General features: G+C 49.8%; 1 protein-coding gene across 1 annotated transcript in view; it reads left to right on the top strand.

The window, feature by feature from the left end:
• The first annotated feature begins 381 nt into the window (after positions 1-381).
• Positions 382-24,120, top strand: part of Stum (stum, mechanosensory transduction mediator homolog) — a 46,672-nt gene continuing 22,933 nt past the window's right edge. Inside the window, exon 1 of the mRNA XM_015992995.3 lies at positions 382-727. Coding sequence (XP_015848481.1) covers positions 526-727 — 202 coding nt within the window. The 5' untranslated portion in view covers positions 382-525. The remainder of the gene's footprint in view (positions 728-24,120) is intronic.

Here is a 24,120-nt window from a genome sequence, read left to right as displayed (position 1 = left end):
CTCCACGCGTCCCTCTCCCCCATCTCCCTAGCATTAAACGCACACTCCAGAAGAGAGACTGAACCTTGAGGTTTTTTCCAACTGGATCAGTCTAGGGCACGCCCAGCTCTCGGGGACCTTGGGTGAGGTTCTCAGTTCACCAGTGGTGGGAGGGTGAGGCACGTCCATCCCTCCAGGTACCTGGACCCTCAGCATCCTTGCGCTTTCCTCGCACTTTGTCCGCTCGCCTGGATCTCCATTGCTGATGAATGATGTAGCGGAGAGGTGTGGAGGGGGCGGGGAAGGGGCCCGGAGGGGAGGGGCGAGGGAGCTGCTGTCACCGAGTGTCACGCTGCCCCTCCCGCCCTCCACCCGGGGTGGGGGCGTGGAGCGCGGGAGGGCGGGCTTCTCCGCCCGCTTCGCAGCACCCGGAGCGCGCTGGCCTCCTGAACAGGGCGCGGAGCGCGCAGCCCCGAGCCGGCAGCCGGCTGTTGCCTGCCCTGGTGTCCTGGGCGGCTGTCGGGTTCCTGGAGAGCGCGTCCAGCCATGGAGCCTTTGCACAAAGACGCCGAGACGGCGGCGGCGGCGGCGGCTGTGGCAGCGGCTGATCCCCGGGGGGCGTCGTCGTCCAGCGGGGTGGTCGTGCAGGTTCGCGAGAAGAAGGGCCCCTTGCGCGCCGCCATCCCCTACATGCCCTTCCCGGTGGCTGTCATCTGTCTCTTCCTCAACACTTTCGTGCCGGGATTGGGTAAGAAGGGGGGGGGGGCGACCCTTGTGACCCTGGTAACCCCCCGTGGCCCCTATGACCTGGGCTGCCTGCTGGGAAGTGAGCAGGGCAGGGACCCGTGGGTGTGCCCACCGGCCTCAGGCTGTGCTCGCACCATTGGTCTTCTGGCAGGTGGCTGATGCCTGTGGAGTGTGGGCATCCTGAAGGAGAGGTGCCACGTTGGGGTCTCTGACCCGCAAGCGAGGTGGCCAGGTAGAGAAGAGCTAGAAACCTGGAGGAGAATCTTGGAATCTCAGGCAGGGACCCGACGGCTCCCTGGCTCCAGGCTAGGCTGCGGTCCAAGCGAGTGGAATCTTGATTCTTCTTCCCTATCAAGTGCGTCTCTCGGTGATCCCACTACTTCAGGAGGAAAGGAGGCAGGACAGGAGGAACTCATGGCTGCGGTTGGGGTTGACCAAGCTCCAGGGAGTCTGACAAGTCGATTGAGCTGGGGGGAAGGGGACACACAGGCTTAGGAGACATACTGTACCAGGTCATACTCTCATACGGTGCGGAGCCTGTGGGGGTGACCGCTCTTTAGCCAGAGTCTCTTTTCCTGGTGCCTGCACTTTTGCCAGAACCCCCGCTGTACACCGAGGGGAGGGGGGGCATGATTTTATTATTTAGTTTACACGCATGTGGATTTGGACTGCATGTGGCCAGAAGTGAGTCTGTAAGAAAGCGGAGAGAGCTCCCCGGTAAGTCTGTGTCGGGCTCTGGCTGTCTGGACACACCCTAGTGCCATCGCTGTCCCAAAATAGTGCCTAAGGGTGAGTAGAGGTAGAGAAGGAGAGCTTTCGGGATCTCTTCTCGCCAGACCCCCCTAATCTCTGACTGCACGCCCCTCCCCCACCCCCAACTTGATTGCTTGCCACCAGTGGACCCTGCACACCGAGGAGATACCCTCAGCAGCAGCGTGCTGGTCTGGCAAAGCAGGCATCCTATGCATTCTCCAGAGAGCCTACCTCTGCCAGCCAGCCAGTTGCCTGTGCATGGCTGCAAGTTCCCAAAAGCAGAGGTCAGCTGGAAGTGGCCTTTTGCTTCACTCTGGCCTTTCTCACGGCCTCAGCAGGGACCTCTTCTGTGGTGATTTTAAAGGCCACACCCACTCAGCCGAACCTGTTGGTTTTGCCTCAATGATGCTTAAGTCTTTCTGTCCCTGAGGGATGCCGGGGCTGGGAGTCCTGTCTGAGTAGAAAGTCAGAGCCTTTAGCTGGGCTTCTCCCTTGCAAGATGCTTTTAGCCTCACGCTTGATGTCATCAGGCCAACTCTAAATGATACTGCTGGGGCGGGGGCAAGCTAGTGTTAATTTCCATCCATCAGAAACGGTCCACCTACTGCGGTAAAGAGAAACCTCTTGCCCGTCTCTCTGACACACCACGATCACAAGGCAAGGTGCATCTTGACAGAATCTTTTGCTAAGTGTTGAAATGAACATATCGTAGGCTTTTGAGAAAACACATGTTGTGGAGTCAGGTGGGCAGGGCTGCACTGAGCTGCTGCTGGAGAGGAAACCGGCCCTCGGAGGTGGCAGGGTCCACCTGCTCGTGACGTGCCAAAGCATGTCCTTCTGGTGCGAAGCACTAGGGATCTCCCTACACTAAGCCCTGCTGCTGTGATAGCATCCTTTCCACTCACCTCTAAAACCGTACCCCAGGCATCTAGCTTTCTCTTCTTCACAGCTCCCTTTGTAAAGTCAGAATCTTGAGGGAGTTTTACACACAACACACAAAACACACACACACACACACACACACACACACACACACACACACACACACACCTTTCTAAGAAACCTGGATAAAAAAGAAATATATATATATTTCTACAAAGAAATAACAGGCGAAATGTGGTCCATAGACTTGAATTTTCAGCAAGTTAACCCAGGCTACTATATAGTTTTTCTGGGTGTGCAGGCCTTGGCACCTAGCCACAAGGAATGGGAGATTTCAAGCCCTTGGTAGGTAGGGCTTCTGATCTGTAAGTTTGAGATGCATGGTTCTCTAGGAGACTGGATTAATGAAATGTGAGAAGTTAAAGCTGAAAGCTTACTATAAAAAACACTCTAGAAATGGTGGGTCCACGTGTCCTGTTCTCTCTCTCTCTCTCTCTCTCTCTCTCTCTCTCTCTCTCTCTCTCTCTCTCTCTCTCACACACACACACACACACACACACACACACACACACACACACACCTTTTTTCTTTTTCAGATAAGTTCTTGCCATATATTCCTGGCTGTCCTGGTACTTGCTAGGCAGCCCAGGTTGGCCACAAGCTCAAAGCAATCCTCCTGCCTCAGATTTCCATGTGCTGGGATTATTACAAGCTTGCACACTGCCACCCTCTGCTTTACCCCTGTTTGTCTCGTCTCTGGGTAGGGTAGCTGGTCCAGTGGCAGCTCTGCTTCTGAGTGCTCCTCATCTTTCTGCTTTCCTCTGCACCTCCATGGTGTCCTGGACCCCAGACCCCAGACCTGGAAGGCATCCCCCCCCCCTCCCCGCCTTCCTGCTAACTCCACTGCCCTGGTTGGGGAGTGGTCTGGATGGTCTCAACTCTTGGAAGTCCTCCTCTTGGCTCAGGTCTGCTTCTGCTAATCCTCCTGGCTTGTTCAAAGCTCCAGAGACAACTGAATACTCAGGCTGCTTCTTGTACTCTTTGATGAAAGGCAGCTTCTAATCCATCCACCCATTCATTGGGCCAACACAGGCATCACCATATGTCAGGCACTGGGGATGTGGGGATGAATAAAGCAGCCAAGACCAAGGCCTGTGCTGGAGAATTCATTTCAACTTTGAATTTGCTCAGTGTTAGGAGGGCAGCAGGAACAGAGAGTTTTAGCAGCAGTTCATTCTCCCTAGCGGTGGAGTGGGACTGTTAGAGGATGCCTTCCAGAGAGGCAGGTGCAGGAAAACTCACCCTGTGGCTCCACACACTGCTCCCGATAGCACCCACTCTCTAGAAACTGCTCAGACCACTGACACAAAGGTTCTTCCTTTCTGGGAATTTCCTTTCTTACAAGTTCTTTCCTTTTTTTTTTTTTTTTTTTTTTGCCACAAAGATGGGAGCTGGCATTGGCTGAATGAAAACTACCCACCACCCTGTGTTGCTGGTTACTCAGGCCCATCAGGCCATGAGACCCACCTTGCCGGAGCCATATCCTTTACATCCCCCGGGCTCCTCTCCATCTGTGCCATGGTGTTCCTTGGATAATAAGGTCTAGCCATAAGAGTGATGCTCCCTGCCTGGGGCAGGCTTGGGGAGGAGAGATGATTTATAATCACTTCCCATTGTCACAGTGAAAATGTTTATTCATTTATTTTTGTGGTGTTGGGGATCAAATCCAGGGCTCTGTACGTGCTAGACAAACACTCTTCCACTGAGCTACACATCCAGGCTGAAAAATAATTTTGTCAGATGATGATGTGATGGCGAGGAGAGACATCTTCATCCCAATCCAGATAAACTACTGATAAAGGCAATTGCCAATGGCTGTGTGTGTGTGTGCGTGTGCGTGCGTGCGTGCGTGCGTGTGTGTGTGTGTGTGTGTGTGTGTGTGTGTGTGTGTGTGAAAGTTAATTGTTGTGCCCTAAAATGGTCTGAAAACGTGTCTGTTGATGAAGGGTATCATTATGCTGCCATATTTAAAAATTATTACCTGCTGTGATTTGGTGAGATATAACTGTTGATGACTCAGAGAGAAAGAGCAGGTTAACATGGAGGCCTCGTCCACTGAGCATTGACTACTCCATCAGACCTAACGTTGGCCATCAGTCTACTGCTGACTGTCACATAAACGTTTATCCCTCCCCTAACTCACTGCTTATACTCTGACAGGACAGAGGTCTTAGTTCAGCAGGGATGCCTCAGGTGGGCTCAGCTTCTAGTTCTTTCCTTTAGCCCAAGGATCAAATTGATAACCAATCAGCCCCTACCTTGCAGTGCCTTTCGTCTTGATGACTTTCTGTTACTAGTTTGAGAATTTATGTGTGTTCATCTAAAGAAACCTCAGATCCTTCGAGAGTAGCAACTATTTAAAATTTTCTCTTTGAACTCAGAAGCAATAGATGGGCACATATGAACAACATTATATCTTGGACTAGACATTAAAAGCACCTGGCCTGGTACCCCTTTTTTTTTAATACATTCATTAAATAGGTTGGAGGAAGCAAGAACCAGGGGGGTTATCTCCTACTCAGATCTCTTAAGGGAGTTCCTTGAAAATGCTTCTTCAGCAGAGTAAAGGAGTATCTGTAAGAAAACCATGCACTCCAGGAAATAGCAGGTCCTGCTAAGACAGGGGAATGGGGGCCTCTTTCTTCCTGGGGCACTGGACTAGTGCTAAGCATCGCTAAAAATCTGTTAAGATCACAGTTGGTTTTAATGATAAGGAAGCTGGCTGCTGGACAGCTGAAGAAGAAAGAGAGCATCAGAAGAAGGCAGCTAGGGCAGAGAGAAGACAATGGAGGGCAGCTGAGGCTGAAGAGTGAAGAAAGACTGCAGAGGCCCAGAGAGGAGACGCCGCAGAAGTTTCGGAGAGTTGTAAAGTCTTCAGGGCCAAAGGTCTCGGGCCCTGAGCCAAGAGCTCTGACACTGGCTGGTGTTAAAGGCTAAATAACCCATCTTCCTAGGTCGAAAACAATAATACTGTTATCTACACAATATACAAGGCCTAGACAGGGCTGCAACACTTGTGGGCTCAGGATCTTGGTACTGGAGGCCTGAGCGAAAACTCTAATGGAAAGATGCTATCTGTCGTTGCCTGCTGCCAAACGCTGAGTGGGAAATAAAAGAGGCCAGTGGCCAGGGTTCAAGAACTTCTTGCCTACTCACAGCTTCTACCTGGGTAGAGCAAAAATACCATCCAGCTGACTGGCAACGCTACTCAGGCCAGCCAGGAAAAGCAGCCTGGAAGACAGCCAGTCTTCATTAGCATAGGGGAGGTGGAGGGCCCCATTAAAGAGGTCTCTGAGGGTGACATGAAACCAGGACATTCCACACAGTGCAGAGCATTGCTGGGGAAAGCACAAGAAATTAAGATCTTAATGGGAAAAAAAGAATGCAAGCAATAAAAACCGAAGGTAATTCGTGGGCTCAGCTTGGTGGTTGATACCTTCAATCCCTGCACTCAGGAGGCTAGTGCCGGGGAATTCCAAAGTTAAGGCTGAGCCATGTTAGCAAATAAGACCCTGCATAAAAACAGGAAGGAAGGAAGGGAGAGAAAAGAGAACTGCACCCGGAAAATAAAAAGGCCATGCAAAAGCATTAAGAGCCAAGTGTGAAACAGCCCACTTAGATCCGAAGTCATCGGACTTCAAAGCCAGAGGAGGGAGATTTCCAATAATGGCCGGGAAAGAATTTTGAGGCCATTATCGTGGGATGTGTCACACAAGGAATGTTTCTCCTATCAACAAGAAAAAAAAAAATAAAGGCAGTCAGAAACTCCATGTCAACAAACCAAACACAGTTTCGTGAATGGCGTATATGAGCCCAAACAGGAGGCCACTTAAAGCGTGGCCCAGATGTGAATAATGTACGTGATAGAATGTAAAAAAAGCATCTTTGAAGTCTGTGTGGTGTGTGTCCTTGGTGCCTTGGTACAGGAAGGATATGGGCTCTTTGGCTCTGCAGTGGGAGGTTTGTTTGTTTGTTTTGCTTAGTTAAAATGATGTAAATGCTGCCTTGTGGGTTTCACCTTCTAAAATCAACAAAACACTGCAGATCACTTGAGAATCGCTACAGAGGAATGCGTAAAGACTTCCCACCTTTACAATATAAAACGAAAACCAGCCTAGAGAAGGCGGACAATACAGAGGAAATAAGTGGGAAGGTGAGGGACTAAACCGTTGCTTCTTCCTTATCCTTCATGAAGGAAGGATGTGCACTCTCCCCTGGCGCCCTAAGGCTTATCCGCCTCTCGCGGAGGAGAGTACTTCCTCTGCCCTTTGACACCAGAACTGGCACATGGTGGACATGAACAGATCTTGTAAGAGGTGCTGGGAGGTTCTGCCCTCTCTCTGTAGCAAAGCCTGAATCCTGGCGCATCAGAAGCAGGGTATGACATGCCGTGTGAGACCTGAGTTGGAATTGTTACGATTTTGCTGTTAGTTTTTTTCATTGCTGTTGTCCTGGAGTATGCACCAAAGCTGACTCATGGGGAGAGGTGTTAACACCTTAATTGTATAAGGTGGGGAGGGAAGAGATGCTCTTTATTGTTGATAGGTTAGTAGAGGGTACCAGGGTGTGAGTAGCGTATTGGGATAATGGGACAATGGTGGCATGATGGATGAAGTCAGACAAGAGTAGAGGGAGATGATGGACCAAGCTGATTTTGATGTTTCATAGCAGGAAGTCAATAAAGTCAGTGGCATCCGAAGGTGATAAATCAGGAAGCAGCGATACACACATGCTCTCTGAAGATTGGGAGAACGAAGAATTGGCATTGTTTTGTTTCCTGTCCAGCGGTCCATCCCAGCAGCATATATACATGCAGAAATTGTGTCTCGTCTTTCAAAGACAGCCCCCCCGCCCCCCGCGCCCTCTCTCCAAGCCAGGGTTTCTTTGTTTATCCCTGGCTGTCCTGGAACTCACTCTGTAGACTAGGCTAGCCTCGGACTCACAGAGATCTGCCTGCCTCTGCCTTTGAGTGCTGGGATTAAAGGCATGCGCCGCCGCCGCCTAGCTCTAAGGACAGCCTCTCTTGATCATGCGTCTGCCTCTGGACATTTTACAGTTCTGTACTCTCTTTTGTAATAAAGCTCTCTCTGGAAGTGTCCTTGTCCGTGGTCTCCAGCATGTTTCCCTCTTTCTAAGGTCTTCACCTTCCACGCACCTAACTTGTACTTGTCAGGGTCACCATTCTCCTCCAGGTTGCTCAATCCAGGGGGCAGTCCCCATCCCTCCTTCCTGCACTGGACTCCTTGAAACGTTTCTTCGCTTGGCTTCTTATCCCCCATGCCTTCCTTTCCTTCGCTGCTCTCAGCAACCTCCAGACGTGGGAGTTCCCCAGGGCCTCGATCTTGACTTTGATCTTCTCTCTTCTGCCTACACTTGCTGCCTAGGCTTTAAATCTCAGCTCCATGAGGATGACTCCCAAGCTCAGATCCTTGGCTCTGTCCTCAAACTGTAGAGCCTTGCATCCAACCCGGCACCTCCCTCCCAAACCACAAGGTATTCCAGAAGCAAATGTCGGCTCTCCCCCAAACCTGCCTTTCTCTTACCTCTCTCCAGCTCAGTGCAAGTCTCTGGCTGGAAACCGAGACTCACCCTTGACTCATCCTCATTCACACACATCCCTGAGAAATACTCTTGTCTCTGTTGTCACACTCCACTCAGTACCCGACGGCTTCTTGCCACTCTCTAGCCTAAACCTCTGCCTTTCTTCAAATTATTGCGACAGCTCTGTGTGTATGTGTGAGTGTGTACGGTTTGTGTTTATGTGCACACACATTTATGTGTGTGATGTGGGGATGCTGTGTGTGTGTACAGTCTGTGTTTGTGTACACATGTATGTGTGTATGATGTGGGGGTGCTATGTGTGTTGTGTATACAGTCTGTGTGTGTGAACACATTGTGTGTGTGTGTGTGTATGATGTGGGAGTGCTCTGTGTGTGTGTGTGTGCGCGCGTACGCGCGTATGAAGTCTATGTTTATGTGCACAAACATGTATGATACGGGGTGCACATGCCACAACATGCATGTGGAAATCAGAGAACCACTCAGGCATCCGTCCTCACCTTCCACCTTATTTGAAACAAGGTCTCTGTTGTTTTTTCTACTGCACTCACCAGGCAAAGTGGACCCTGAGCTTCTGAATTCTCCTGTCTCCACCTCTCACCTCCCCACAGGGCTTCTGGGTGACAGATCTCATGCAAACTCCCACTGTGCCCTTGGCTTTTACATGAGTTCTGGGGATTCATACTCTTGTACAGCAAGTGTTTTTATCCACAGAACCATCTCTCTGGCCTGTTGGATTTTGAGGTAGGGCCTCACTCTGTAGTCCAGGCAGGCTTCCTGAGCCACGACACTCGTCTTTGATAGCTTCTTTTTGAGAAGTTCCCTTCATTTGGTGTCCATGCCCCTGGCATGCAGTGCCTGTGTGGCCAGAAGAGGGCGGTAGAACACCTGGGGCTGGAGTTACAGATGGTTTGAACCACCAAGTGGATGCTGAGAATCAAACCTGGGTCCTCCAGAAGAGCCACCGGTGTTCTTAACCACTGAGCCATCTCTCCAGTTCTGTGATGGCTTCTTAGATGGCCTCCGTGCCTTCACTGTGTGCCTGTTACAGGTGTCTCTTACAGTCTGTTCTCAACATGTCAGCTAGAGCAATCTTTTCAAAGTGTGACCAAGTGAGATCATTTCACTTTTGTTTTAAACTCTCAAAAACAATCAAGAACAAAACAAAACAAAACCAACCCCCTCCAATAGCTCCCACAGCCCTCAGTAACATCTCAAGTCTTGTTATGACTTATACAACCCTAGGTCAGAATTTTTCAGTGGGACATTATAAAGGTCATATAGGAATTTTAGAAATTTTATAAGTCTTCAACAATTTCTGGTATCTAACTTACAAAAAGTAAAAAAAAAAAGATACAGGGAAAATTAATCTAACGATATATTTCACTATATACATATATCTCCAAGGTATTAGCATTTCAATGTATAACCAACACTAAATTATCAATGAGACTTTGGTGTTTCTTTTGGTGTGTAATGAGTTTCCAAAACCTGACAAAATCCAGCATGTGCTCTACACTTGCAGAATTTCAAGTGGTTGTGTAAGCTACGCTCATGTTTCTTCTGAGATATGACTTGGAAACTAGCTGCAGCCAGGAGCAGACACTGTGGGAGGAGGGGGCTTTTCAGGGATGAGGAGGCAACCTGCTGAGCAGAGGAGATGATTTGTGACTGCCTTTTGACAGACCTGTGCTTCACACCTACTGTGTGACAGCTCTGCTTTGGAGCTAGAATACAAAGACACAGTAGATAGGTCCCAGCACGCAGGAGCTGATGTCTTCCCAAGAAGGAAGGCCAGTAGATACAGGATGAGGTGTGTGCTCTCTTGAGGATGGTTGTAGCCTATCTGATATAGTCGGCTGCAGTGAGGGGATGCTTTTCCTGGAAAACTTGAGGACTTGGGAAATGAGCATCAGAGAGCCTTAGAGTAGTTGCCTGTGTCTGGGATCCCAGTACTGGAGATGCAGAGACAGGAGGATCACGAGTTTGAGGCCAGCCTGGGCTGTAGACCCCATCTCAAGGAAACAGAGCAAAAGAAAACAAGACAAAGTAAAGAAGGAAAGAGAAAAGGAGGGAAACGGGAAGATGCACCAAGTTCAGTAGGATGACAGGAAGGGCCTTGAACAAGATGTTCCCTGATCTCTGTTAGACTCACATTACTGCAAAGCATCATGGGCAGGGTGTGAACCAGAAGGCTTCAGACCCGAGTGTGGTCCCTCATGTGGCTCCTGGGAGGCAGGGACCTGTGAGCAACTCACTTAGCTCATCTTCCTGCCTGACCTCCCCACAAAATGTTAACCAAAAATACTTGATGGGTGGAAATGTCATTATCCATGAATGGGCCAGCATGTCTTCCGTTCCCAAGGTCACGGAAGGGATCTTTCTCAGACTGACACCAGATCTGAACTTAGTGTGTAACTGACAGTTGTACCTGCTCAGCGTGGTCCTCCCATGAGTCTTAGGGAGCCAAGACTTGGGAGTTCCGTCTGGGTATCCGTGCTAGCCAGCGACCAGCTTACAAGGAGAAAAGCTTGATTTCGGCTCACAGTCTTGGAGTTTTCATAGCATGCTTTGGGACTGTGGTGAAGCAGCTCATCATGGCAGGACCATGAGGTGGAGCCAAGCTCTCACCTGGAGAGAAAAGCTGCTCAAAAGAGAGAGAGAAAAGAAGGGAATAGAGTCTTCCCGTCCTCTCCGAGGGCATGCTCTCAGTGATGTAAGATCCTCTCACTAGGCTAAAGGTTCATAGTGCTTGGAATAGGGTCCCGGTGAGGGCCACACTTTCAACACTTGGGCCTTTAGAACAAGATCCAAACTATAGCAGCACCTGACCAGACTGCCCACATCCAATATGCCAGGGAAGAGGGAAAGCATAGGGACTCTAGGATCTATTCAACAGACTAAGAAGAAGGCATCTGTGTGGCACGCCCCATGTTCAAGGAGTGTGTCCTGAGGCTAACTTTAGAATTTGTCAAAAAGCCATGGAAACAGTAAAGTGGTGAATGAGGGTGTATGTGTGTGGTGAGGGGAGCATATATATGTACACAGACATAGACCCACACACACACACACACACACACACACACACACACACACACACCAACACACACTCCTACCTCTGAGACTTGGCCTATGGCTATTTTGCTATGGACACTGGAAGTTCCTGTTTGTGTTTGAAACTTCCAGTCTTCTAAGACCAGTGTGTTGACACATCCTTGAGGCATGCATGGTGGTTGGTGACTTAGTGTCTTGAAGCTTCAGTTGGGGCTAGGTGGGGTAGTAGATGGGTCTTCAGCATGGGAACATCCCTATGAGAAGTGAATGCTGGTGTCACCTGGCCTGGACAGAGGGCTTTGTCTCAAATGAGACGGGAACAATATTTTCCTAATTAGAGGCTGAATATAAGAATTGGTTATACATTTGTTTTATGAAAAATCATGTTACACAGAAGAAGCAATTCTTCTTGAAAAGACTAAAAAGACAAAAGAGCAAGATGATCCTTGAACATGAATGGGTGGGGGCTATGACCAGAGAGGTCCTTGAACATGAATGGGTGGGGGCCATGACCAGAGAAGTCTTTGAACATGAATGGGTGGGGCCATGACCAGAGAGGTCCTTGAACATGAATGGGTGGGGCCATGACCAGAGAGGTCCTTGAACATGAATGGGTGGGGGCCATGACCAGAGAAGTCTTTGAACAGAATGGGTGGAGGCCATGACCAGAGAGGTCCTTGAACATGAATGGGTGGGGGCCATGACCAGAGAGGTCCTTGAACATGAATGGGTGGTGGCTATGGCCAGAGAGGTCCTTGAACATGAATGGGTGGGGGCTATGGCCAGGGTCCTCTCTTGAGCTGAGCATTCCATCAGCTTTGTTGACTGAGAAGATTGGCTTTGAAGCAAAGATGAGTTTGGTCTGAGTGGAGACCATTCCGGAAACTCGCACAGACAAAACAGCCCAACTTCTCTAGGATGATGGAACTAGAGGGCCTTCTAACCCCTTCCATTTACAGATGAGGAAAGGGGCCCTCCTTCCCCACCAGTGCTCATCCCATGTCACCATCCATCACCGTAGCCTCATGCTTCTCCTTCTTGGTCACTAAATATGTGTTAAATTGAGGGACTGTAGGAGGAGAAGCACTGTGGACAGCCACACAGCCATTGGACCGACAGAGGATGGCCAAGCACCCTCCTGTCACACCCCTGTATCTCAATTCACGGTATTCAGCCTTAGTTGCCGGAGTTGGTGTATCAACACAGGTGCTTGTATCCATGACTACACAATGCCATACAAGTCTGCTGTTGAAAGCTTGGAAGCTTTGTCCAGGTGCCCTGGTGCAGAGCAATGGGTAAGGGCCCCACGTCTTGTTGTCTCAGAGCCAGGCAAGGACACGAGTGAAGTCACCTTAGCGCCACAGTTTAGAGGCAAAGGGCCATTGTCTGGAAGGCTGATGGCACGTTTTCTTTTTAAAAGAAGCATGTTCCCAAGTGGGACCTCTTCTCAATGGGGCAGAATGACACCGTGCCATGGGCACACATTGAACGTGACAAGTGAACATGACAGGGTCTCTCTCTGACCCTGCCCTTGGCCCTGGTCAGGCAGATGACAGTGTCATGAGGCCAAGCTGTGGGAGGGAGGACCAGCCGCAGCTCAGGACTTCCCAGGTCTCCTTGCAGTGTGTCTGTGGTGCTCCCTACTACAGTAAACTTCCTGTGTTGCAGGTTAGGCACATGTCTGCCCACGTCTCAGTTCTGGTCATTATGTCTCCCACCCTGAAGTCCTCAGTCACTCCCCATCATTCACTGAACTAAGTTTACAGGCCACGTTTGATCTCAAAGGTCTAGGGAGCCGTAGTTGTGTTTTCTGCCTCTGCCTCACTGTCCAGCCCTTGCACAGCCTCCAAGTCCCACCTCAAACAGCCTCCTCTGAAAGATAACATCACCGCTCCAGGGAGGTCGGCTCTTCTTTCCTCCAACAGATCAATCCATTCTCTGCCTCAAACTGGTTCTTTTGTGACCATCTTAATCCTCTCCTGTGAAATCATATCCTAGAGGGTGGAAATGTGCTCCACTCATCCTCTACCTCCTGTGGCACTTTCTGTTCTTCCAAGGGGTGATTGTTGCACAAATCCTAATTCTTATAATAAAAACCCGGAGCCAGGTATCAGGGTGTAAGCTGAAAGATCAGAGAAGCAGAGCAAGCCACAGCCACCACCTCTTACCTCACCAACTCCTCAGGCTGAAACATCTTGTTCCTGTCTCCTCCTGCCTTATATTCCTTTCTCTACCCAGCCACATCACTTCCGGTCTCAACCTTCCTAGTGCTGGGATTAGAGGTGTGTGATCCCAAGTACTGGAATTAAAGGTGTGTGCCATCACTGCCTGACCTCTGTGGCTAATTGATGGCTGGCTCTGTCCTCTGATCTTCAGGAAAGTTTTATTCCTTAGATTACAAACAATATATCACCACAGGTGTTTGCTGGAGTGAAGATACATTTACATTCCGACTGTATAGTGGGTAAAGCAGGCCTGCTATAGTTTGGAATGAGTGCCCCTCAGAGGTCAGAGGCTTGGTCCCCAACCTGTGATAGTTTTAGGAGGCCACGGAAACTTTAAGAGGTGGGACTTGGTAGAAGGAAGTTAAGTCACTGGGGGCATGCCCTTGAAGGAGATGCTGGGATCCCAACCACTTCCTGTCTCTCGGTTTCCTGGCTGCCAAGGGGTGAGCAGCTTTCATTTACCCCAGACTCCCACCACTGTGTGTTGCCTCGCCTGCCGCAGGCCTAAGAGCAACAGACAGAGCCAAACAACCATGAGCAGAAGCCTCTGAAACCGTGAGCGAAGATAAACCTTCCCTCCTTTCATTTTCTCGGGTACTTTGCTGCAGCAGTGGGAGGCTGACAAAAACAGCGTCCTTACTCTTGGAACCTAGGATGCCCTTATCCAGGGCACACAAGTTTCCACTCACTTCTCAGTCTCCCTGAGTCAGAGGCAGGTAGGTTGGCATTCTCAAGGCTCCGAGTAGGATGAGGGTGACCGGGAGTGGTGTGAGACAGTATGTGTATCTCTGATGAGCCTCTGGAGTCTCGACTATCACAAGAGGAATGTAGAGGTAAGGTCCACGTGACTTGATCTGTGTGTGGGGGGGCTCACTGGAAGATCACTCACTAGCCATCATCAACCCTCTCCTGTGAAGTTGTATTTCTAACTACTGATAAGTGTTTAGGAAGGAGTTATCAATCCTTTTACTACAACTACTACTATATTATGGGTGTGGGTATTTCAACTGAATATATGTCTGTGTACCACATTGAATGCCTGGTGCTTGTAGAGGTCAGAAGAGGGTGTTGGGTCCCCTGAAAATGGAGTTACAGATTATTGTGAGCTGCCACATGGGTGCTGGGACTAACACCCAGGTCCTCTAGAAGAACAACAAGTGTTCTTAACCACTGAATCATCTTTCCAGCCCTGAGCTGATCAATCTTAATAAAGACTGGAGAAACAGAGGATGGGGGATGGTACTGAGCTTGTGAGAAATGGTGACTGACCACTAACAACTGTGGTGGTAATGAAAAGCCCCCAGTATTCTGAAAATGAGAGTGGTGACGGTTGTCCAACTCTGTGAGTATACTAAAAGCTGCTAAATTATTAATATGTGAAAAATAACTAAAGTTTCTTAAAGGTTAATGTCACCAAAAAGAGGCATACAGACATCCTGTACCTCCTGATGTGAGTTCCTGAGGAATATAATATGAGTTTTGAGTAACCTAAATTTATTCATGAGAAAACATCAGACAAACTCAAATTGAATCATGAAAGTTGTCTTGGTTAGGGTTTCTATTGCTATAAAGAGACACCATGACCATGGCAACTCTTACAAAGGAAAACATGTGGCTGGCTTACAGTTCAGAGGTTCAATCCATTATCATCATGGCGGGACATGGTAGCGTGCAGGTAGACATGGTGCTGGAGAAGGAGCTGAGAGTCCTACATCTTGTAGGCAACAGGAAGTAGTCTGTCTCACTGGGAGTGGCTTGAGCATCTATGAGACCTCAAAGCCCATCCCCACAGTGACACACTTCCTCCAACAAGGCCACACCTTCCATTAGTGCCACTCCCTTTGGGGGCCGTTTTCTTTCAAACCACCACAAAAGTACTAAGGTGGTTTAAAGACATTAGCCAGGTAAGGTGGCACACACATGTGTTCCCAGCACTCAGGAGGCAGATAGGAAGATTGCAAGTTTGAGTCTATCCTGGTCTGCTCAGTGATAAGCAACTGTGGCCTTGGACTAGATCCTGTGCTGGAGAAGAAAAAGGTACCAGCATGGACACTGGGACAGCTGGCAAAACAGGGCCATGGCTGTAGACTTGATAAGACAGTGTATTACTATTTAGCATCCTAAGTTCTATAATTGTGCTATAAATATTTGAAAGAATATCTCTCTTCTCTGGAAACGCATACCAGTGTATGAAGGCATACCACAAAATCAGCAGCCTATTCACAAGTGGTTAAAAAAGAAGAAGAAAAAAAGGATGGACTGGAATGTAGCTTAGTTGGTAAAGTGCTTGCCTAGCTGGCTCCCATCCCTGGGAATGATCCTCAGCACCACCTGGAACCTAAAACCACCGTGGTGGCAAGTACCTGTGATGCCAGCACTCAGAAGTCAGAGGCAAGAGAAACAGGGGTTCAAGTACATCCTCAGCTCTCGAGAAAGGAAGGAAGGGAGGGAAGGAGGGAGGAAGGGAGGAAGGAAGGAAGAGAAAGGACAAAGGAAGAAGAGAAAAACAGGCAAACAGAGAAATATTAGATATCGGTAATCTGATAAGAGTAGACTGGGGTTCTCTGAGAAATCCTTGATTTTTTTTTTTTTGCCAGTTTAAAAGTATTTTAAAATAAAAAGTTTAAAAAGTCACATAGCTGAAGGCCAGATATAGCTAAGTGGTTCAGACAGAAATTGTACCTTAATCACAAATACTGTCCCTGAGGTAGTCATGCCTTCTTTCTTAGCATGCTTGTGGTAGCATTTACCTGGGTTCCCCAAGGAGATTTCCCTGGGGTGCCTACCATTAAAACTCTAAGGTCATAAGAAGTGTATTGCCACTGTTTGGAAGTCTGAGGTGCCCCTTGGCCCATCAGCAATGGCTTGTCACTCTGGCAACTTTCCCCATCATGCAAAGCCAGCACACAAGGCCAGATTCCCCTTGGTGGCCTGACAGGTCCTTTGGGACCAATCAAGAATCTGAATGCTTCCACCAGAACTGGACCGGATGTCAGAAGCACAACATTGTTAAGATGTCTTTCTTTTCTTGGTTATTCTCCATCTCATTTGGAGTCCAGGAATCATTCACCGGTCTCAGAGAAACCAACTCAAACCAGTAGTCACTGCCCATGCCAGACCGAGCTCAGATGTCATGAGCCTTGGTCTTGGCCTTGGCTGCGGAGAGAGGCAATGTGGGTTAGTGCACAAGAGGAATTGGTTCAGGAATCATCATGTGGCCTGACTCAGAAGAGAAAGAGTAAACATGACCATCTTAGGACCAAACTGCTAGGCTTCTGGACTCTTCTACAGAAAGGGTGGTGGCCTCGTGCCCCAAGCTCAGAGGTTTGACCTCTGTGGTTCTGGGTTTGCTGCCCATGGCTGGATTGAATCTCATGGGTCCTAACAGGCTTATAGAGCTTGGAGACCGATGTGGGCTGGAGGGTAAGGGGACACAGCAGAGTCATGGGTTTGTCGTGTATTGATACTGAACTGCTCAGGCCGATGATTGGCTGGGCCACTGTATGCTTTATTTTTCCTGTGGTTCTCTAGAACACCGTGGTGGGTTCTGCTCAGGCCCGAGAGCAGACATGGAGGTCTTCTGGGGAAGTAGACCCAGGGAAGGGAGGGGTGTATGCTGTGTTTTCCCAGGATTGTTTCCAGTTCCTCGTTTCAGTTGGTAGGGGGCTTCCGGGGACTACCACCCACTGTGAAGGGCAATGCTCTGAAGATGGTAGGAGAGTGAGAACCCAGAATGTATGGAAACCAGGAACCCACTCTTCCCAGTGTCTGGTCTGCTTACAGCTCTAACTCGGCGTATTCTGATGTAGCATGTGGATTAGTCTGGTCTTTCTGCACCTTCTCTGTGTCTCCTCCAGCATGTGGCCCAGGGCACAGCCCCAAATAGAATTCCAGCCATTCCTGCTGCTGCGATGAGCTGGGCAATGTGCCTCCGGGGCTGAGGCCTGCATTCCCGGGAGACTTCCTGTTCCACCTCTGTAATAACTGTACTCTTGCTGTGATATGCCCACTGCTTCTGCCTGGCTCTACTTTGTACCCATTTGGGGTAGTGCGGGTTATTAGTCCTGCTTTCTAGTTTGTGATGAGATAGTTAAGGAAATAAAATCAGGCCCAGGGGTGCCTAGCTCTGCGCCCGTCCTGTGGGGAGCCCAGCGCCCCATCTCGGCCTCTCTCATGCCTTCAGCTTCTGAATGCATGAGAAGTTCAGCCTCCCGCTGGGGAATGGGCTCCTACCGCCTTCTCTGTCCCCTCATCTATTCCTGCCCTCATAATCTGCTCTGCACCTGAAGGCTGTCCTCTGGCTCCTGCATTGCCACTTCCTGGTCCTGTGCCTTCTGAGGAAGGTCCTGGCAAGGTGGAGGAGAACAGGGGAGAGGTTGGGGCTTCTCTGTTCCCTCTGGCTACCAGGCTATGGCCATGGCTCCCAGCCTGCAGCTCTGACCCAGCCTTCTGGCCACCCCTTCAGGCCTAGGTATGCGAGCTTTTGCTTTCTGTTCCAAGCTTCTCCGATTTGGAGGTTGCATCTCAAGTGCCCCAACTGGACCATGGAACCCTGGGCTGCCAGCCCTGGCTCACACCGCACTCCCTCTCCCTCTGCTTTTCATGAAGAAGTTGGTTTCTACTTTCCTCCTCCTGGAAGCTGCGGCAGCAGCCGGCTCCAGAGCCTGAGCATCCTGCTGTCTGAAAAGCGTGGGTGCCCGGCTTCCAGATGGCTCTCGGTGCTCAGGAGATGCCATGATCCCAGGTGGGCTGGGAAGAGACTGACTCTGGGAGGGACGGCAGGCAGGCAGCTTTAGAGGGTGCAGCACAGGACTCCCCAACCTGCCTCCGCCCCAGGCAGTCCTGGATCCTGGTTGCTTGGCTTTCAGAGCTCTGTGCCACCTGCTCTTGCTCGAGCACTTCCAGCAACAAGACTCAGGTTCTACTCGATCTCCAGGGGAATGCCGGTCCCTTCCTTTGCCCGGAGCCCTCGTTTGGGAAGGTACAACATCTGTCCAGCCTGTGGTGGTGCCGATGCTGCACAGCTGTTCTTCGGTTTTCCGGTGGCAAGAGAGGCTGAGGGAAGCGAATCCTCCCACCAAACAGTGTACCTCCCACTCTGAGGACCCATCATTTTGCTTGCCCTCCTTCTGGTTCCCCTCCTGTGGTGCTGGAGACCCCCGTGTAGAAGGAAATCATCCATTGCAAGGCTTGCTTTTCTCCCCTGCACTCACAGAAAAAGCCTCCAGTGTTTGCACTGTTCCAGCTCGCAGGGATCCCTTGTTATGAGCCAAGTCATCAGAACACGCCTATTGTGCTTTAAATCTTACAAAAGACACCAAAAATTAGTGCATCTTCTATTTAAAAGCACCCCCCTTTCCTAGCCACATCAATTGCATACTTAAAAAGCAAAGAGGTTCTGACTGGGTTCCTGTGAATCTGGCTTTTTTCCCTTCCCGTGTGAGTTTGTGTGCAGACTTCTGAGTGAACAGGTTTTATAATAGAGATTCAGCCGGGCTAAATCACAGTGGCGGAGGCTTATGCAACTGCTAAAAACCTATGAATTAAAAATGGAATAGTCTTGCAGAGTGGGGAAGGTAATAATATCAGTGATGTGAAAATAGAAAGTTAGAAATGAGTATTTCAGCAATTTGAGTCTCTTAGCCACATTCCTTCGGCACCGGAAAGAGTTTGGTGTCATTTTCCAGAATAAATCCAAAGAGCGACCTCTTATTAGAGAAGCCAAACTTGGCTTTCATGGAGTTAGCCCTCTGCTCCCAATTAATCCGGGTCAAGAGTCCTTTCTGCTGACTCTTTGCTATCAAACACATTGTGTGTTTTCTTCAAATCCCTGCGTTCGTTAATGCCCATAAAGGAACAGATTTTAGATTTTTTTTTTATAAGTGGGTTTTTTGTTAATTTGCTATTTTAAAAATACTTGTGAGACCTTTACTGTTGCCATGGTGATATGATTTCCATAAACATGATTTTTGTGGGGAGTTTTGCACATTGAAGGATGAGGTTGATATGCAGTGTTGGGGGGAAGTAGGTGGTGAATTTGGCAGCTACCCGGGGACTGTTTCCCTCAAATGCTGCAAATACATTCCAAGAACCATGCCACAGCCGGGTCCTGGGTCTCCACAAACACCATTGACACCTTCAGGACATAGTCAGGTTAGAAAAGCAGGATGAAAGGTTGCAGGCTCTTTAACCTGTCCAGGTCAGAAGGACCCAAGGCCTTCCCCCAAACCACTAGGCATCAAAAAGCCTTTGGGCACTAGATCGCCTGGAGCCACCCCAGGAGCGAGGGCTCCTTTTCTCTTTAACCATGCTTTCCCAAACTTCTGCAGAGTGTGTTGTACTGCTGAGGTGCAGAAGACTTGTAATGTAGATGAGGGTTAACGGAGCAGCTAAACAAGAAAGCATCGACTAAGAAATAGTTTCTGACCCGGAATGCCAAGGGTTAAGGAAAGTTTGTCCCAAGAGGTAGATGGTCTCAGCGGAGCAGGCACTCAGAAGCTGCCTGTGCTAAAAAGCTCCAAGCCCTCACTTGTGCCCAGTATAATGCAAAGCGGAGCGGAAGCCTGGCCCCTGGCCTTCATTTATTATCTCTCCCTTACTCTGCTTCAGACTCCCGCTTGACCATCGTAGACATGGTGACCCCCCCAAGAGTGTCTGGCTGCCTAACTGGTCTCGCCACTTTGGATTCCAGGAAGAGCAAAGCCTCCTGGGGCAGGACCCCCCCCCCAGTACCAGGGTGTTACCTACAGTGATGAGGCTGTACCCACAGAACACCAGCATTTGTCTCCTGAGAGGACTACCCTGGGGGCTTGTGCTGAAAGGAGGGTGGCAGGACCACACTTGACCTTGACCAGGACTGCTTAATCACGCACCTTCTCGCTGTCTCTCTTCTCAGCGTGTCCACCTCGGACTAAATCTCCTCTCTCTGGTTTTATTTTATTTTGTTTTTTGATTCGTTTGTTTATTTGTTTGATGTCCGTGTCTTTAATGGGCATACGGGGATGGGTAGCCAAGCCCAGCCTGTCGGGGCTGCCAGAACTGAGGCTCTTGCTCTAGGAACGCCAGCTATACCAATGGCACTGAGTGGGATCGTCTTTTGTCAGTAGTGCCAACCATGAGTGCTGACTCGCAGAGGAACTGTGTCCCCAGGAGTGAGCTATTTAGAGAGGTGGAGGGAGATGGGGCAAATAAGGAAGAACTGGAAAGGCCATAGGAACTGTAAGTGGCCGTATGGGGGGCTCAGGTCCCCCCAGGGCTCTCAAGAGAGTGGGTCAGGATTTGACTCAGCACTGCCTAATTGAGCACCTGGGCAGAGCCAAGGGGTTTGAATCATACAGAAGTATGACTCAGAAGGAATTTTGAATTACTAGAAAGCCATTGTGTTGACTGTTATTATTTATGTAGTGCCAAAAACACAAAGAGGGCCACCCAGAAGAGGAGGTTCTCCAAATTGTCTCTGGCCAAACATAAGGTACGGTGTGTGAGCCAGATGTGTGCAGGTGTGAGCATAGATTGCCGCTGTTCTATGTGTGCTTAGGACAAGCGTGTGTTGGGAAGTTGGTATACGTTAAAAAGATGCATCGCTTCAGTCCCGTGACACATAGTCTCACCTCTCACACCTGTCACTATTCCGTGGGCAAATGGTCCAGACAGCTGGCAGCTGCTGGTGACGTGTGATTTGTTGAGGTTTTTTTTTTTTTTTTTTTTTTTTTAATAAAAATGATGAATGAGAGGTGTTAGGTAGGATTTTGTGCTTCCATAACAGTGAGTGAGGTCTGGACAGGGCTTATGTCTGGGTTGCTCGGGATCACACTTAGAGTGGGTCACACTCTAAGCTCAGGGAGAGATGGCTTCCTCTCCTGCTTACCCACCTGTCCAGCTGTCAGCTCTAGCAATGACGCGTTGAGGGCCCTGCCAGGGCTGCTTAGGGGACTTCCCAGGCATTTGGTGTGTGCTCCAAAATAGCCCAGCGTAGTTTGGCAGGGACAGCTGCAGGAATGTGGCTCGCCACCACCCCGTCCACGGTGGAAGTGGGAACCGGTGCATTGCCTGCCATGCCGCTCCAGACTCTACCCACAACGCATTTAATTGAAAATGTTTTAAAGCACCCAGAGCTGGCAGCTTGGCAGGGACTGGTGGGTGGGTGGCCAGGAGAGAGAGGAGCCTGCTGCATGAGGAAAGTGTCGCCCTGCACAGGGCCTCGCTGCCTGTTGTCCCCTCTGATGACCACTGTTTGGGCCGAGCTGTGGGCAGGAGCCTGGACTTGAAGGTACAAAATGCCTTGGGAAAGAAAGCCAGCTGGCTCGTTCTCTGAGAAGCAAGAAGCAGAAACAAAGCCACCCAACTGCTGCCCAGAGGAAGGTCTGCTCGGGGCATCCTTAGCAAGCTCCCCAGTGAGGGCACAGTTGATGGCCATCAGTCAGGGGCCCAGCTCACTGGAGCGGGGTCTGTCGTGGGTGAGAAATCATGTGTGTCCTTCCCCAACCCCGATGATCTTTTCCCGGATACTTTCTTTTTAGCTGAAAGAGCGCTCGCTGGCTTGCACTCCACGTGATAGCTGTGTGAACTTGGTCAAGTGACCCGCCTCTTTTGCATTTCAGTTTCTTTTCCTTTTAAAGTTTTTCTATTCTAGTAATCTTTCCTGCCTCCAGGTTACAAAACGTTTGCCTCCTGAGTCTTCTGGAAGTTTGATAACTTTAGGCTTCACACTGTTTCTACGCGTGCCTCAGTCGCTTGATCTGCAAAATGGGGAGAATAGTTCCTATTTCTTCAAACTCTCTTAAAGAGAGCTAGTCAAGTTATTACATCTACAGCCCTAGAATACATAGTACTTTGCACACAGTGGAGATTAAGTGTGGTTATTGCCCAATGGAATGTCGCTGTGGTAAAGTCACCTCAGCTTCTCTGGTCTGGTCTGGCTCCATGGGGCCCGATGCTGTGTGACTCAGTAGGACCGCTAGACCATGGGCTGGTCCAGTGGAGGAGAGGTTCTCATTCAGACTGTGTCTCTGAGCTTGGTGCCCTGCCTGGCCTGAAACACATGCTTAGTTAATTTGGAGGAATAGAGCTGATACCTAGTCCTATATTGCTGACCCCTGACCTCATGTACATCAGAATCCCTTGGGGAGTCTGGCAGAGAGTCTGATGTAGCCAGAGCAGGAGTGGAGTGGCCTGTGGTCTGCACAGTTTAGAAAGCACTTCTGGGAGGCCTCAGCGCAAGGTGACCCTGAAGCCTGGGCTTGGAGAAAGGAAGTCCCACGGTGACCACTGCAGACAGCAGCTTGCCTTTGTAGCTCCTGTTTATGTCTGTGTTCAGGAAGGCATGGGGGAGTGGGAACCCACATGGGAGCCCACATGGGAACCCTTGTACCTGTGACAGTCAACCCAGAAAATCCCAGTCTTCAGGGGCAGGGGCACTGGGGATGTAAGTGCATGTGGTTTAAATCAAACTGAACATGGAACTGCTTGGCAAGGAGAGGTAAGGTCGGGCATCTTAGAAATGCAAGAAGCTGCTGGCACGACAGAGCCATGGCTCACCTGGTCCTTCAGTAAGATGGCGCTAGACCTCCAGGCTGGGCTGGCCCACACTGCCCACTCGTCCTCCTTGAAGGGCCTCCTTCCCACGTCCCTGCTTGAGGTTTGCGGGTGACTGTGGCGGCTAGGAATCTTCTTCTCGACCCCAAGCCGTGGCTCCGTGCTCTCAAAGTGGTTCCTCTGAGCAAATGGAGCTTTCATTGGATTTTCCTTGAGGTTCAAAATGTGGCCTTTGGCAAGTAACTGTTCACATAAACTAAACAGGGCCCAAGAAAAGACACCGCGGAGTTGAGTGAGGAGGAATGTGCTTTTCTAGAGCAGTGTTTAAAGATACAGCTGGGATTTGTTTCTTAGCAACAGGGCTCATCCAAAGCACACTGCCAGTGTCAGAACACCCGGCAATGCTCAATGCCCACAAGCACCGTGTAAAATAAAATAAAAACGTGCTGAGCGGGAGCCAGGAGCCGGGCGCAACTCCTCCAACAGGTGGGAAAACTCAGAACCGCAGACAGATGTAGATGCTGTGGGGTGAGCTAGGGCACTAGGGTGGGTACTGGGGCCAGACCACACTCTGCCTCTCTCCCTCTCTCTATCTCTCCCTCCCTTATTCCTTCTTCCCCTGGTGAACATCACTAAGCCTGCCCCTCCTCCAGCCTCCATCCTTCCCAGCCCTAGAGACCCAAAGTCCAGTCAAAGGACCTTCGAGCCTGTTAGCCTGAAGAGTGGGGGGTGACATGTCGGGGAAGCAGTTAGAGACCCAAAGCCAGAGTTTCTTAGCCCCATTTTGTGCCATCAGACCCCTTTACCATCTAGACTCCTCATGAGAACACCATTATTTTAAAATACTTTTTAAAGTGTATCTAATAGGTTGACTTCTCAAAACACCCCAGTGGTATTGGCAAACGATGGTCAATAGAAGTGTTGTATGTGGTGACATCAAACAGGAAGCGCCAGTCCCCGGAGTATAGACAACTGTCACCTTGAAGGAGTGGTGGTCATTTGAGAACGTGGCTTCACTGCTGCATGGTGGTGCAGAAACTTCTGTCCAGGTAGAAGTCTAGCTTGGTGCCTGCCCTCTCAAGAAAAAGAGATGCTTCCGTCAAGGTAGAGGTGGGCAAAAATTATGATGAGATTTTTTTTTTCCAGTGCCACATTGTAGATCCTGGCTGTGTGCACCAGGCTACCCCTGTACGGCCATTTCCGGTCTCCATCCTCTTCTTCCCATGTCCTGGAAGCTTCTTCAATACCCACACTGCCTGGTGTGCGCTGGTGTGCACAGACAGACAGGAACAGCGAGACAGACGCAATGGTTGAAAGCAGGTGACGA

The sequence above is a fragment of the Peromyscus maniculatus genome, chromosome 11 (genome assembly GCF_049852395.1).
Source record: "Peromyscus maniculatus bairdii isolate BWxNUB_F1_BW_parent chromosome 11, HU_Pman_BW_mat_3.1, whole genome shotgun sequence".
Lineage (NCBI taxonomy): Eukaryota > Metazoa > Chordata > Mammalia > Rodentia > Cricetidae > Peromyscus > Peromyscus maniculatus.
This window is presented reverse-complemented; position numbering and strand designations above follow the sequence as displayed.